At 47.0% G+C, this 14,091-nt stretch overlaps 1 protein-coding gene across 2 annotated transcripts in view; it reads left to right on the top strand.

Moving 5' to 3' along the window:
• The first annotated feature begins 8,988 nt into the window (after positions 1–8,988).
• Positions 8,989–14,091, top strand: part of CCKBR (cholecystokinin B receptor) — a 10,922-nt gene continuing 5,819 nt past the window's right edge. The window contains exon 1 of one of the 2 annotated variants that reach the window (XM_010839139.1): positions 8,989–9,245. In XM_010839139.1, the coding sequence (XP_010837441.1) occupies positions 9,095–9,245 (151 nt within the window). In that variant the 5' untranslated portion in view covers positions 8,989–9,094. The remainder of the gene's footprint in view (positions 9,246–14,091) is intronic. The other variant, XM_010839140.1, reaches the window with a different exon arrangement.

Here is a 14,091-nt window from a genome sequence, read left to right as displayed (position 1 = left end):
CCCAAGGTATGAATACCTGTTGAGGGCAACACATGGAATGGCTGGGATCATTCAGAACTGCCGTCTCCCAGTTTGAAAACTCTTGTGCTTTTCACCCAGGATGCATGGACCCTCTCTGTGTCTGCCACTGCTTTTCCATTTTCAGTACCTTGGCTTGTTGTCCTCAGCCGTGCCCTCCACCAGCAGGTCTCACAGGGCCCCAGAGGCACGAATGTATTCCTAGACGCCTTCTCTGTTTAACCTCCCGGGTGAGCCTTCCTATGGCCCTTTTAGCCCTCAAGTAAGGCCCTGACCTGGGGTCTCCAGGACCCTGTAGCCTACCTGTGAAAGCCCACATCTGAAGCCACATGTAACCTTCCAGTGGGAGCCAGTCCCCAGTGTACGCTCTGCTCCCCACAGCATAAGCCCCAGGCTCTGGAAGGCTGGTCCTTCCCTTGGTTTCTTTCCTCTGCCCAACATCCCTACATGCTCTGGTTCTTGCCTGTCTGTCTTCTCAGCTCATTGCCTCTTTGTTTAATCATGCCAAGGGAAGGACCTTCGATGTGGGCAGGGAGTGTGTGGGCAGGAGCTCAGCAGAGAGGCATATCTGCACATCACAGAAATGCAGAGAAAAGAAGGCCTTGAAAGGTGAGGGGAGGAGGCAACCCACACAGTCACAGGGGAGAGATTAAGCCACTGGGCCAGCAGGCTCCCCAAGGAGTAAATGACTGGTTTCCCTCCTAGCTCTCGATCCCAGCTGCATGTGTGTCAGGGTCAGGGCTGTGGAGGCAGAGTGTGTTCCTGACCACGTGCATGAACACTGGCCTCCCCAGGGAAAGTGTTGATGTTTTGTGGACCTTCAGGCTACCTGGAATAAGCCCTACCTTATCAAGCAGGTTATTTGGCTGTGCATTCGACACTATGTGCTTTTCTCTTGCATTCTCTCCCTTGCATATTTACTGATGTATTGTTTATTTAAACATTCCCCTCTTATCTCAACTGTGATATAGAATATTGAAAGAAGGATCATGTGCCCACCTTGAGCAGTAGCATGGGTGGCTCAAACTTCTCCAAGGCAAAGGTAGATTGTTCTAAGCCACAAGAGTCAAGCAAGGTGGACCAGCACCCCCTGCAAGACACACATGTGCATGCATGCATGCATGCACGCGTGCGCACACACATACACACACACACACAGGCAGGCAGGCACCAAAAAACAGAAAACTGACAACCTTGACAGGACAAGGCCTGAGTCAGAAAGGCAGCTTCCCTGAGGACTGAACCTGGCCCTATTTAAGGGCCTCCTGCACTTGCCTCCTTGATCTAGCTTTCTGACTTGTTCTGAAATAAGGGTCCAGGTCTCTGTCCTCTGTCTACTCATATTGACTTTGAAGTTCTCCTTCTGCTGTCATCTAACGTTCCCCTGTTTCCTGGCCCTCAGCAATCTCACATTCTCTCCAAATGCTGGCTTAATCCCTGGCACAGATGGAATCTCCTGATTTTGAGCAATGAGGTTTGACTCCCCTTCGTGTTGCATTTTAATCTCTCTTCCTTCTTCCTCCTCTCATGGTATGTCCCTCCTCCCCCGTGAAAAAAAGTGAAAGCATCAGTCACTCAGTCATGTCCAACTCTTTGAGACCCCATAGACTGTAGCCCACATGAAATTCTCCAGGCAAAAATATTGGAGTGGGTAACCATTTCCTTCTCCAGAGTATCTTTCCAACCCAGGGACCGAACCCAAGTCTCCTGCAATGCAGGCAGATTCTTTACCACTGAACCACCAGATAACCCCACTAGTATCTATGACTTTTTCCTCTTTACAAACCATCTTCTTGAAACAATTTACACCCACAAACTCCTGATCTTCACCTCCCATTACCCATCTGCACTTGGTTAGAGGGGAGAAATTGAGCAAGGTACATAGGTGATGAACAATATGGAAGGCACCACAAAATTATAAGCAACTCAAGGTTCCTTAAGCATAAAAAAATAGAAATGAGAGTAGTGTGGGGAGTGGTTTGAGAAACTGTTGGAGAAAAGGATAGATGCTAGACACTTGGAATATAGACAAGCAAAGGGGTGATTACAAGACATGTTAATTGTGGGACTACCATGGTGGTCCAGTGGTTAAGAACCCGCCTGCCAATGCAGGGGACACGAGTTGGATCCCTGGTCCAAGAACTAAGATTCCCACATGCAGCGGGGCAATTAAGCCCATGTGCCAGGACTACTGAGGTGGCGCTCTGGAGCCTATGTGCCCCAACTACTGAAGCCCACTCGCCCTAGAACCTGTACTCTGCCACAAGAGAAGCCATAGAGAGTAGACCCCATTTACCCCAACTAGAGTAAGCCTGCGTGCAGCAACAAAGACGGAAAACAACCAAAAATAAAATAAATAAATTTTTTAAAGACATGTAATTGTGAGAATTACCATAATGAATGAGAGATACAGGTGTTACAGAAGTCTATGGGTTAAGAGGCACCTAATCCAGATGTGTGGGGTTAAGGAAAGCTTCTCAGAGGAGTTTCAGCTTCCGTAACTCCTTTTCCAAGATTAGCAAACTCTCATATCCTCAGTTTCTTTGAACACTCTCTCAATTGCCCTGTTAAATAAAGCTAGTCACTGCATGACTGAAGGTGGCTTATCCACACCCACAGTCACCTGCAAGAAAGGGCAACAAGGAAGAGAGAATCCACTCCTTTCCTTTAAGAACTTGATCTGGAAGCTGTACTTAAGGCTTCCATCCACAACCTCTGTCCAGAATGTAGTCCTAAAGCCACACTTAACCACAAAAACCTAGGAAACATACTCCTAATGTGGTTGCCATGACATTTTCATCTATATACTTGTAATCTGGTTGCCATGACATTTTCTTCTAAAATTATTCTTTTCTACTAGCTTTTTACAATTGAGTCTCTGCTGCTACTGCTAAGCCGCTTCAGTCGTGTCCGACTCTGTGCGACCCCATAGATGGCAGCCCACCAGGCTCCCCCATCCCTGGGATTCTCCAGGCAAGAACACTGGAGTGGGTTGCCATTTCCTTCTCCAATGCATGAAAGTGAAAAGTGAAAGTGAAGTCGCTCAGTTGTGTCCAACCCTCAGCAACCCCATGGACCGCTGCTTTCCAGGCTCCTCCGTCCATGGGATTTTCCAGGCAAGAGTACTGGAGTGGGGTGCCATTGCCTTCTCTGAATTGAGTCTCTACTTACATCAAAAAGTAGAACCCTCCACATGTACACTGGGTTCCATACTTTGCTGCCTTTTCTCAAGAAACTTGCATTAGTGTCTCTATTTCTCTCTGCCTCTCAGTTTCTGTCTCTGTCTTTCTCTCTCCTTCAGTCTTTTCTACACATTGCAGTATTTTGATCTGCCACTAAAAAAGTTCTAGTTCTTCCATCTTTAAAATCTTTAATTCCACATCCCCCTCCAGTTACTACCCTTTTTCTTTTGCTTAATAACTACTATTCAAGAAGACTTGTCTAAAGTCACCTGCTGTACTTTCTCCCATCACATTCAGTGTTCAGTACATCGGATCCATCTTTTGTCTCTAGTGAAAAGTGAAAATCATTCAGTCATGTCCAACTCTTTGTGACCGCATGGCCAGAATACTGGAGAGGATAGCCTTTCCCTTTTCCAGGGGACCTTCCCAACCCAGGGATCAAACCCAGGTCTCCCACATTGCAGGCAGATTCTTTACCAACTGAGCCTCAAGGGAAGCCCAGGAACATTGGAGTGGTTAGCCTATCCCTTCTCCAGGGGATCTTCCAAGCCCAGGAATCGAACTGGGGTCTCCTGCTGTGCAGGCAGATTCTATACAAACTGAGCTATCAGGGAAGCTCTAGGACCTCACCAAAATGGCTCTTTCTGTGGCCAAGGCTCTCTAGGTCCCTGAATTCTGAGTACATTTCTCATCCTCATTATCTTGGTCCAGAAGTAGCATTTGAATATATTCAGCGTGTCTCTTTTTGCTTTTATGATGCCTTTCTCCCCTTGTTCTCCCCTCACCCCTCTAAATGCTCTTTCTTGGGCTCTTTTGCAGGTTGATCTTTCTCTATCCAGCCTTCAAACAATGGTCTTTCCCAGACTTCTCATCTGGTCCTCATTTCTCTTTATTCAACATACTCTTGTTAATTCTATGGTTTGCATTAATTCCTACGATCTATGTATTCAGCTTTCTACTGGAATTACTACCTATGTGTCTAACAGGCATCTGAAACTATACTTGTCCAAAGTGGACCAGATTCTCTGGTGGGAACTTCTGTCTGATAGCTATTACTTTCTCTATGAAGTCAGGGGCTGTGTTATTTGTTGTGAGTAAAAGTTGGTGTGTGTGTGTGTGTGAGTGTGTGTGTGTACAGGCACTCACCAGAGTTAGAGATGCAGTAAGAGAATTTATGAATCAAGAAAATTTGAAAAAAAATTTGCAAAATGAGAAGACGGTGACCAGAGAAACAATAAAAATTCTACTCGTTCTGGGAAGCAGCATACTAGGACCACCTGAATTCTGATTTCCCAACTCCCTGGCTTTGAATTGTGGCTTTTTTATACCTTTATATCCAAAGCTTTGTGGCTTTGGATAAGTTACTAAAACTCTTTCTCAGCCAGTTTTTTCATTTAAAATGATAATCGATAATATTGTGCTCAAATTTGTAGTTTTTTTGTGAGGATTAAAGACAATATGCTTGGAACAGTAGGTGATTATCAAACTTTCACCAGAAATATTATTCATTTTAAATTTCATTGTTCTCTGTCACTTTCCACAAACAAATGGCCTCTAAATTGTCTCTCAATCAGCCTTGCAAGGCAGGAGACACGGGTTCGATCCCTGATCAGGGAACTGAAATTCTACATGCCCAGAGACCACTAAGCAGGCACACAGCGACCACTGAGCCTACGCGCCACCGCTGGAGAGCCCCGTGCCACAGCAAAAGATCCCGCCTGATGCCACAAAGACGCAAGGATGCAGCCAAATAAATAAATAAACATTTAATAAATAAATAAATTCTGTCCCTCTTCCTTCTAAGTATCTCTCAGAGCCATCTTCTCCACTACTTCCATGACTTTAGTTCAAACCACTGTCAATTCTTCCCTGAATTACTGTCATGGATTCCCAATTGATCCCACTCCTAAAGTTGCTCTCCACACCAGTTGCTACTGCAATCTTTCCAAGGTTTTCTAAATCTTAACAAATTTCCAGTGCCCTCACTTCTTCTTTGCATGGCTTGCAAGAGTCTGCATTTGCTATCTCCTGAGATGAGAGGTGTGTTATTTTCTAGGGCTACAGTAACAAATTATCATGAAATTGGTAGCTTAAAAACATCCATTTATTAGCTCACAGACAGTAAAGCTGGGTTCTTTGCTCAGAGTGGTTATCACCAGGCAGAACTCAGAGTGTCAGTCAGACTCAATTCTCTTCTGGAGGCTCTCGGGGGAAATCTGCTTTCAGGTTCATTCTTGTCATTAGCAGGATCCAATTTCTGTGGTTGTAGGACTGTGGCCCCTATTTTCTTGCTGGCTGTCAGCCAGAGATGGCTCTCAACTAGAGGCCATTCTCAGGCACTTGTTGTATGCCCTCCTCCATCCTCAAGCTAACTACGGCCACCCCCATTTGTTGCCTCATTGCCCCCTCCATTTTCAAGCCAGCTACCCTCTATCAAATCTTGTTCTTCACATCTCTTTGACTTCCTCTTCTGCTGCCAACCAGAGAAAACTTGTGTCTTTTGAAGGGATTCATATGATAAGGACAAACTGGATAATCTATCATAAGGTCAACTAATTAGCATTGTTAATTATATTCACAAAAATCCCTTTTGCCCACGTACCATAATCTTAGGAGTAATGTCTTATCACATTCACAAGTTCCACCCACACCCAAGGGAAGGAGATCATACAAGAGTGACAGTCATTAGGAATCATCTTGCAATTCTGCCCACCCAAGAGGGAAAGCAGGGAGAAACACCCCTGAGAAATACTGAGATCTTGAGCTGAGATCAGAAGGATGAGTAGAAGTTAATTGGGTAAGGAAGGAAATCTTCCAGAGAGAACATGCAGAGGACATGTAACTAAAAGACATATATCTGAAAACTAAACAAAAAGAAGGCCGGTGTCTTCAGTGGAGAGAACAAGAACCATAGTGATTTGAAACAAGGTAGTTAGAGAGGTCAGTAGTAGTCAGGCCATGCAGACTTCATCAGTTCAGTTTAGTTCAGACACTCAGTAGTGTCCAGTTCTTTTTGATCCCATGGACTGCAGCATGCCAGGCTTCCCTGTCCATCGCCAACTCCCTTACTCAATCTCATGTAAGGGAATTTACTCAATCTCATGTCCATCGAGTCGGTGATGCCATCCAACCATCTCATCCTCTATCATCCCCTTTTCCTCCCGCCTTCAATCTTTCCCAGCATCAAGGTCTTTTTCTCATCAGGTGGCCAAAGTATTGGAGTTTCAGCTTCAGCATCAGACATTCCAATGAATATTGAGGATTGATTTCCTTTAGAACTGGCTGGTTGGATCTCCTTGCAGTCCAAGACTTCATAGACTCTATTAAAATTCTTGGTTTATTCCCACAGCAGAAGTCCAAAGAATGGCATAATCAGATTTGTATTCCAAACATAGCACTCTGGTTACAAGGTGGAGGGTGGATATAAAGAGGCATCCATTAAAATGTGGACAACTTAGGAAGCTGGGAGAGTAGTACAAGAAATAATGGGCAATGTCAGTAGAGATACAAGCATAATGGTTCAAGGAACACTCAGTAGCTAAAATCAACAGCACTTCGTGATTGATTGAACATGGGAGAGAAGCTATTACGTTCCCCAGGAAGCAGGCTCTAAGACAGAGATTACTGTGGAGGATGTTTACTAAGGAGGGCTCTTGGAGTCAACACCTGTGTAAGAAAGAGGATGAACGTGGGATCGGGGAAAGGGAGAAGCTGAGCAGCCCAACAAAGACCTCAGTCAACCCCAGAGAGGAGCTGGGAACATCTTTCAAAGTTGTCCTCTGTCAGAGTAAGGGAAGTGAATCTTTATATCTTTCTGCTGATCAGTCATTGACTGTAGGATGCCTCAGAAAGGGAACCTGATCTTGAATGAGCTAGCTTTCTTCAGCTCAGGCAACTCTTGAAGGGACTGACAGTTGAGGGTTATCTTCCAGTGAAAAAGGAGACTAAATCCTTCTTTTTTTTTTTCATCACAACCTTCACCATAGGGGTGCAGGAGCATAAGGGAGTACAGCATTCAAGATGATCTGTAAATTTCTGATCTGTGCATCTTGATGGGTGCACTTATGACCATATGTTGTCATCATAGGTTTACCTATCATTTTCCCCTACTAGCTTGGGAAATTGGCACAGACTGTATTGGACAGCTAGTGTACAGCCCTATACCTGGCACATTGCTGAGTAAGTGAATGCCAGTCTATTTCTATTTCCACTCCCCTCCCACCTACATTACCTTTGCTTCCCTGCCCCCACACCCTACCTTCATCCAATATGGGAAAAGTTCAGCAGGTTATCTGAGCCCTCACCTGTGCTGGAGCTGAACAAACAGCAAATCGGGCTGCTATGGTGGGGAAGGCAGGCAGTGCCAGGAGAAGGGGGGTTGGGTTGACGACATTCCCACTGACCTCAGGCTTAAATCCTCTTTCAATATCTTTAGCCTCTATAAACTCAGTACTAGCTGGATCAGGTCCTCTTCCAAAGACTGACTGGATAAGTCTCTGAATTCCCCATAAACTCAGACCTCGCCCCCAGTCTAATGTTCTCTTTGATAACTCCCACCTCTGACAGCTACTGCTGTCAGGCCAGAGAATGAAATTCCCCGTTAGTTGAAGTTTCTTTGGAATGAAGAAGAATGACATCGAGCACGGGGAAAACATTAGTGGAGGCAAGTCCTACCCAAGTAGCTGAACCGACCGCAGTCCTGCGCATGCCCCGTTCAGCTGTGTTCCTGGTGCACCCCAGTGCTCCCCTTCCAGTCCCCAACCCCCTCAACCCCGCGGCCCACCGTGGGAACCTGACTCCCTACACCGGCTGCTACACCTGCGCTGAGAACAAACAGGGAGCTTCAGTGCGTCGGGTGAGGGTGGGTGCTGCCTGGAGACCACAGAGAAAGTCAGCCGCCTCCTCCCGGGTTAAGCCTGCGCTGGGCTGGGAGGCGAACCATACCCCACCTTCACCCCACCTCACTCCTGTTTATCCCGGGGAGTTCTCGCCGCTACCCCGGCCGCCCCTCGATCCCCAAGTCATTCTTCCTCCAGGCAGCCCTTTTCCCCAGCGGGGCGGGAATGCTGCCCCATTCCACATCGTTGCCCGCTGGGGAGGGTTCCTTGGGCGCTTTGCGTGGAAGCCTGGGTGTTGGGCCTGATGTAGGAGGTGAGGGTGCGGGGAACAGATGCAGGGGCTACCCCTGCCCCGAGGCAAAGAGCTGCAGGGAACGACCAGCGATGGTGTCACGGTCACTGCGGCCACTGCGGCATAGTTGGGTACCGTGGCGCTTCCCGCGGGCTAAGGTGTCTGCGCTGCAGCCGGTGATCCCAGCGTCTCGGTGGCCACCTCCTGGTTCCCCGACCCACCAGGAAAAGATGCTAAACCCTGCGGCAGCCGCGCCTTACCCTGTCCCTCTTAACGCTGCCTTCTTACCCAGCCTCCCTTCTCCCCGCTACCTCTCCATCCACTACTAACCTCTCCCCAAACCTCGCCAACACACACAGATACACATGCTCCCGAGAATTCCCTGGAACCGGGACGCTGGTGAAGGGGAGTGGACGGGAAGGAAATCTCTAAGAGAAGAAGGGAGAAATCTAGGGGGTGGGGTGCGGACAGCCCCCCGGGCGGGAAGCAAGACAGCCCCCGGGCGAGGGGCGGAGGGGCGCGGGTAAGTCAGGAGCTGGAGAGGGGGGCGGAGAGTCACCTGGCTGGACAGAGGCGGTCCCGAGCTTGGGAGGGAGGCGAGCAGAGGCGGGGCGCGCAGAGGAGGAGCGGAGGGACAGGGGCCAAGGCTGGGGGCGGGAACCAGGCGGGGCGCGAGCCTCAGCCGGAATCGCGGCGGGAGCAGGTGGAGCCGCAGCGGGAGCGCGCCCGGGCGAGCACTGGGAGGCGGCGGCTGAGCCGTGGCAATGGAGCTGCTAAAGCCAAACCGGAGCGTGCTGGGATCCGGACCCGGGCCGGGGGCTTCCCTGTGCCGCTCGGGGGGCCCCCTCCTCAACAGCAGCGGCACCGGCAACCTCAGCTGTGAGCCCCCACGCATCCGCGGAGCCGGGACACGAGGTGGGTGCCTCCCTAAGCCCCCTCCGCGAGCTCCTTCTCACTGCACCCCACAACACTCACAGAGGCCCCCATAGCCTCCTCAAAGGGATAGCCCACACTATCCCTTCATAGTACTCCCTCCGTCCCCAGACAGCTCCCCTGACACATCTGTCCTCCACAGCTCATAAAACTCCATCCCAGCTTCACACTACCTGGTCAGAGTCCCTTCACACCCTAGCCCCCTCGCCACCCCCAGAGCTCTTGGTCACCCCCAAAACGCATCACCTTCACCAAGACACAGCCCACTGCTAGACAGAGACAGTGGGAAAGCAAGGACCTCCTCTGGCCAATCCCTTCCAAGTCTCTCCTTTCCTTTTGCAGTCAGTTCAGGGAGCCTCACTGGGAAAGGAAAGGAAGGAAGAAAGGCAAGATTGGGGGGATGAAGGGGACTGGCTGCGGGCAGAGGCAGTTACAATGGGAATGGGAAGTTACAGTCAATTACAAACAATTACAGTCTCCTGTGTTGCCCACCCCAACCCTTTGCCTTCCCCAAGAGATCTCCTAACCTGAATTAGGCTGGACATTGGATTGGGATCTGCTCTCCATTGCCCTCTTCCTCAAATCTCCTTGCCTCCCAAGCTGGAGTTCTTCTCAAGGCTCTATACCCTCTCTCTTTTGGTGTCTCCAAGTAATGTCTCTAGGTCCCTTCCAAGCCCCCTCTCCAACCTGCCTTTCCTTAGGTTTCACCCTTCTAGAGCCTGGCTGCCCCATTCATCATCCCATCCCCTTGTGCCACCTTTCCCTCCCATCCTCAGGCCGCTCTCACTCACCCAGTCCTGGAAATGACTTTAACTCCTCCCGTCACTCAACATCTACATTTTCTTGATGACCCAGCTCCAGTCATATTTTCCCCTTCCCATACCTTTTCTTTCCTTAAGTGGTTACTAGACAGCTGCTACTATAGTCCCTAGGCTAGGTGCCAGGCACACAGGACTAAACTAGAGCCAGTCTGGACTCTCATCTTCAATGCAGGAAAGAGACAAAAACCAATTTGAGAAACCACAGTCAGCATTTAGAATTCCCATAAGAGGGACAAAATTGTGGGCACCCAAAGGAGATGGGATCTGAAAACTTCACAGAGGGAATCTTGAAGTTGGAGTTCAGGAGGCAGAAAAGTAATAAGTGGGATTCCAGGAGAGGGAACAGCATTAAACAGAAGGAAATTATTCCATGCTCTAGAAGGGAAAGTGGGAATAAATTGTAATTGAAGGATTTATTTACCTCCATAAAATATCAAATACTTTCTCAGCTCATTGTTATATACTCTCTCATTCTTGCACTTGGATACTTTCACTCAACAAATATTTATTGAATCAGAGATTGTGCTAGGCACTAGGGACAGGAGTAAAACAAAACTGACACCGTTCTTATTTCAAGGAGCTCACAGTTCAGCCGCAGAGACAGACAAGTAAGCAGGGAATTGCCAGACAAAGAGGGCCGTGACTTGAGAGGGATGTGGGAACTCAGAAGAGGAGCACCTCTAGCCTAGCTTAGCCTTGGGAATCAAATTTGGCCTGCTGAGGAGGTAAAGGGTAAACTGAAATAAAAATTAAAATGCTGAGGGAAGTACTCTGTGACAACCTAGAGTGGGAGGCAGTGGGAGATGGGAGGGAAGTTCAAGAAGGAGGGGACATATTGTATACATGTGGCTGATTTGTGGTGATGTATAGCAGAAAACAGCACAATACTGTGAAGCAATTATCCTCCAATGAAAAATTTAAAAAGAAAAAAGCTGAGGGAAAGTCAGCCAAATGAAGGGGCAGAAAAGGCAAAAAGCATCTCAAGCAGAGGAACAGTATGTATAAACAGCCCGGAGTTTAAATCCATGGCACTTTCGTTCAGTGTATCACAGTTTCTGAGCGCCTGGAACATGTACCATAAGAGAGGAATAATGAACACTCAGGATGAAGATCAGCCTAGAGAGATTCCAGAGAAATGTATGGAACTGTCTAAGGAGTATAGATTTTATCCCGAGGTCAATGGAAACTGCTGAAAGGTGAAGTAGTGCTGCCAGGATTAGTTCTGTAGTAAAGAGGGTGGATTGGAGGACAAGAGATGGGCAGAGGGGCATCCCTTTGAAGGCTATTATGTTACATTGGCCCTGGTGAAAGATGGTACTGGCTTAGGCTAAGCTACTGGCAGTGGAGATGGAGAGAACTGGATGGATTGGAGAAACACTTCAGGAAGTGTAATCCACAGAACTTGATGATTTATTAGAAATGGAGAGGGAAGAAGAGGTCAAGGGATGACATCTAGGTTTCTGACTTAGACAACTAGATGGTTGTTGTGCTGTATATGGAGGATAATACGGAAGCAGAAATAGATTTGAAGGAGGACATTATCCATTCAATTTGGAACCCACTGAGTTTAAATGCCAGTGAAATATCCAGGTGGAGTTGCCCAGTAAGCTATTAAATCCAAGGATCTGGGAGATACAAGCTGGAAATGCAGACTTGAAAGGTTTTTGTTTGTCTAGAGGAGGTAATGAAAGCCATGAAACTAGATTAAATCATACAAAGATTGTGTCAGATTAAAAAAAAAAAAAAGAGGTCCTGGGATAGGACCTTGAGGAAGACCAATTTTTAAAAGCCAAGCAGAAGAAGAGGAGTCCATGAAGGAGATCTAGATGAAACCATTAGAGAGACAAGAAGGCAAGGAAGAAAAAAAAAAAAAAGGAAAATTTCAAACAAGGTATCACATGCTGCCAGTATAAGTCAGATAAGGTCAGAATAACATCCTTTGGATTCAATGGAAAGGACATCCTAGGAGGAGCTGTGGGGTTAGGGTTAGGGTATTATTACTGACTACGGTCAGTTGAAGTTTGGGCCATGGATAAGGGGTTATGAGAAGTGAACCAAGGCATGCAGATAAAAACTTCCATATGTTTTGAAGATAGAGAGACAAAGAAAAAACAGGATAGTTCTAGAAATAACATGAGGTTGGGGAAGTGTGTGTGTGTGTGTACATGCACCTGCACATATAGTTTGTCTTTTGAATGTGTATGTATTGCAGAGAAAAAACCATTTTTTAAATGTTGATGGGGAATGGGCCAAGAGAGAGGAAGGTTGAAGTGCAGAAGAGGGGCTAGTTGATAGAGTAAGGGACCTTGAGCAAGCAGAATGTGCAGTGATTCAGAGCCCAAGTCATCTAGATGCTGCTGCCTACACACACCCGGCAGAGACTGTCAGCCACACTCACTCAGCTATAACCCCTACAGACACATCTCACCCAGGCTCACCCAGTGCTACCAGTAGAAACGTGGCTGTTACCCACATTATTCTGATATAATCCACATACACTTAAATGTTTCCGATGTTCACTCAGAAACTACACACAGAAAGGCCTTGTGGACACAGAACGTGAGGGAGAGGGTGGGACAAATTGCGAGAATAGCATTGATAGATATGCATTACCACTTGTAAAACAGATAGCTAGTGGGAAGCTACGGTATAGCACGGGGAGTTCAGCTCTGTGATGACCTAGAGAGGTGGAAGGAGGAGGGGTGGGAGGGAGGCTCCAGGGGGAGAGGACGTGCATATACACACAGCTAATTCATGTTGTTGTACAGCAGAAACTAACACAACATTGTAAAGCAATTATACTGCAATTTACAAAATAAATAAAATGGGAAAAAAAGAAGCTACCCACAGAAAAACAGACGCCACCCACACTTACTTTAATATTACCCACTGTCATTTCGATGTTACTCATCCATCAAACACACACGCTTTCGCTTTTTATTATCCACATATAATCAAATATTACTCATGCTTACTTAAGGAACCCATCTCCAGGTATTACCTATAAAGTCATAGATATAACTCTTACATATTCAGATAATACCTGCAAAGACTCAAATACTACCTATGGTCACTCAGACGCTGTTATTTTACTCAATCAGGTTAACATCCTAATCTGTTAACATCTCATATTTACACTCACTTAAATATTGCCCACATACACTTTCATATTACTTCTGCTCAGTCATCTAGGACCACCATCAGCTGGATATTTCCCTCATTCACATACAGACCTCTGAATGTAACCCATGCTTCCTGTAGATGTTACCTACAAAATGAGATGTTATCTGTAGACCCTGGCTCATTCAAATGTTACAACACTTATTTAGATATTATCTAAACTTAAAGGTAACCCACACTCAATCAGATATTACCTATAGACACATAGCTGTTACCCTTCTCCAGATATTGCCCACAGAAATATGTGTCAATCTCACCCACCCAGATATCATCTCTAATACTCAAGTATTCCCAAGGCTTACTCTGCTCTCATTCACAATCAGCTGGATGATACGCATGCTCACCACAGAAGCATGGGTACTACTTTGATGTCTGTGTGATGGGTAACCAAATCCAAGACACCAGTGAACGGCAGGATCTGAGGCATCAGCAGCTTCACTGTTCTGTGCAATCATTTCTTAGAAAAGCCTGTTCTTGTTTTATGTGACTCATCTGGATTTTTGTACCCACACTTGTATGCCCTCATCTGGACAGAACAAATGCAGATGCTCTAGACACCAGAAGCAGAACTGAACTGTTTCAGTCTTCTGAGTCCCCTGGTCTGATTTCTGATCTGCTGGCGTGGCACAGTGGTAAAGAACCCACCTGCCAATGTAGAAGATGTAGGAGACAGGTTCAATCCCTGGGTCAGGAAGATCCTCTGGATGAGGGTGTGGCAGCCCACTCCAGTATTCTTGCCTGGAGAATCCCATGGACAGAGGAGCCTGGCAGGCTACAGTCCATAGGGTCACAAAGAGTCCGACATGACTGAGTGATTGAGCACATAC

This window comes from Bison bison, unplaced genomic scaffold (assembly GCF_000754665.1).
Source record: "Bison bison bison isolate TAMUID 2011002044 unplaced genomic scaffold, Bison_UMD1.0 scf7180017864112, whole genome shotgun sequence".
NCBI lineage: Eukaryota > Metazoa > Chordata > Mammalia > Artiodactyla > Bovidae > Bison > Bison bison.
Note: the sequence above shows the minus strand (reverse complement) of the source record. Positions and strands in the feature narration are given on the sequence as shown.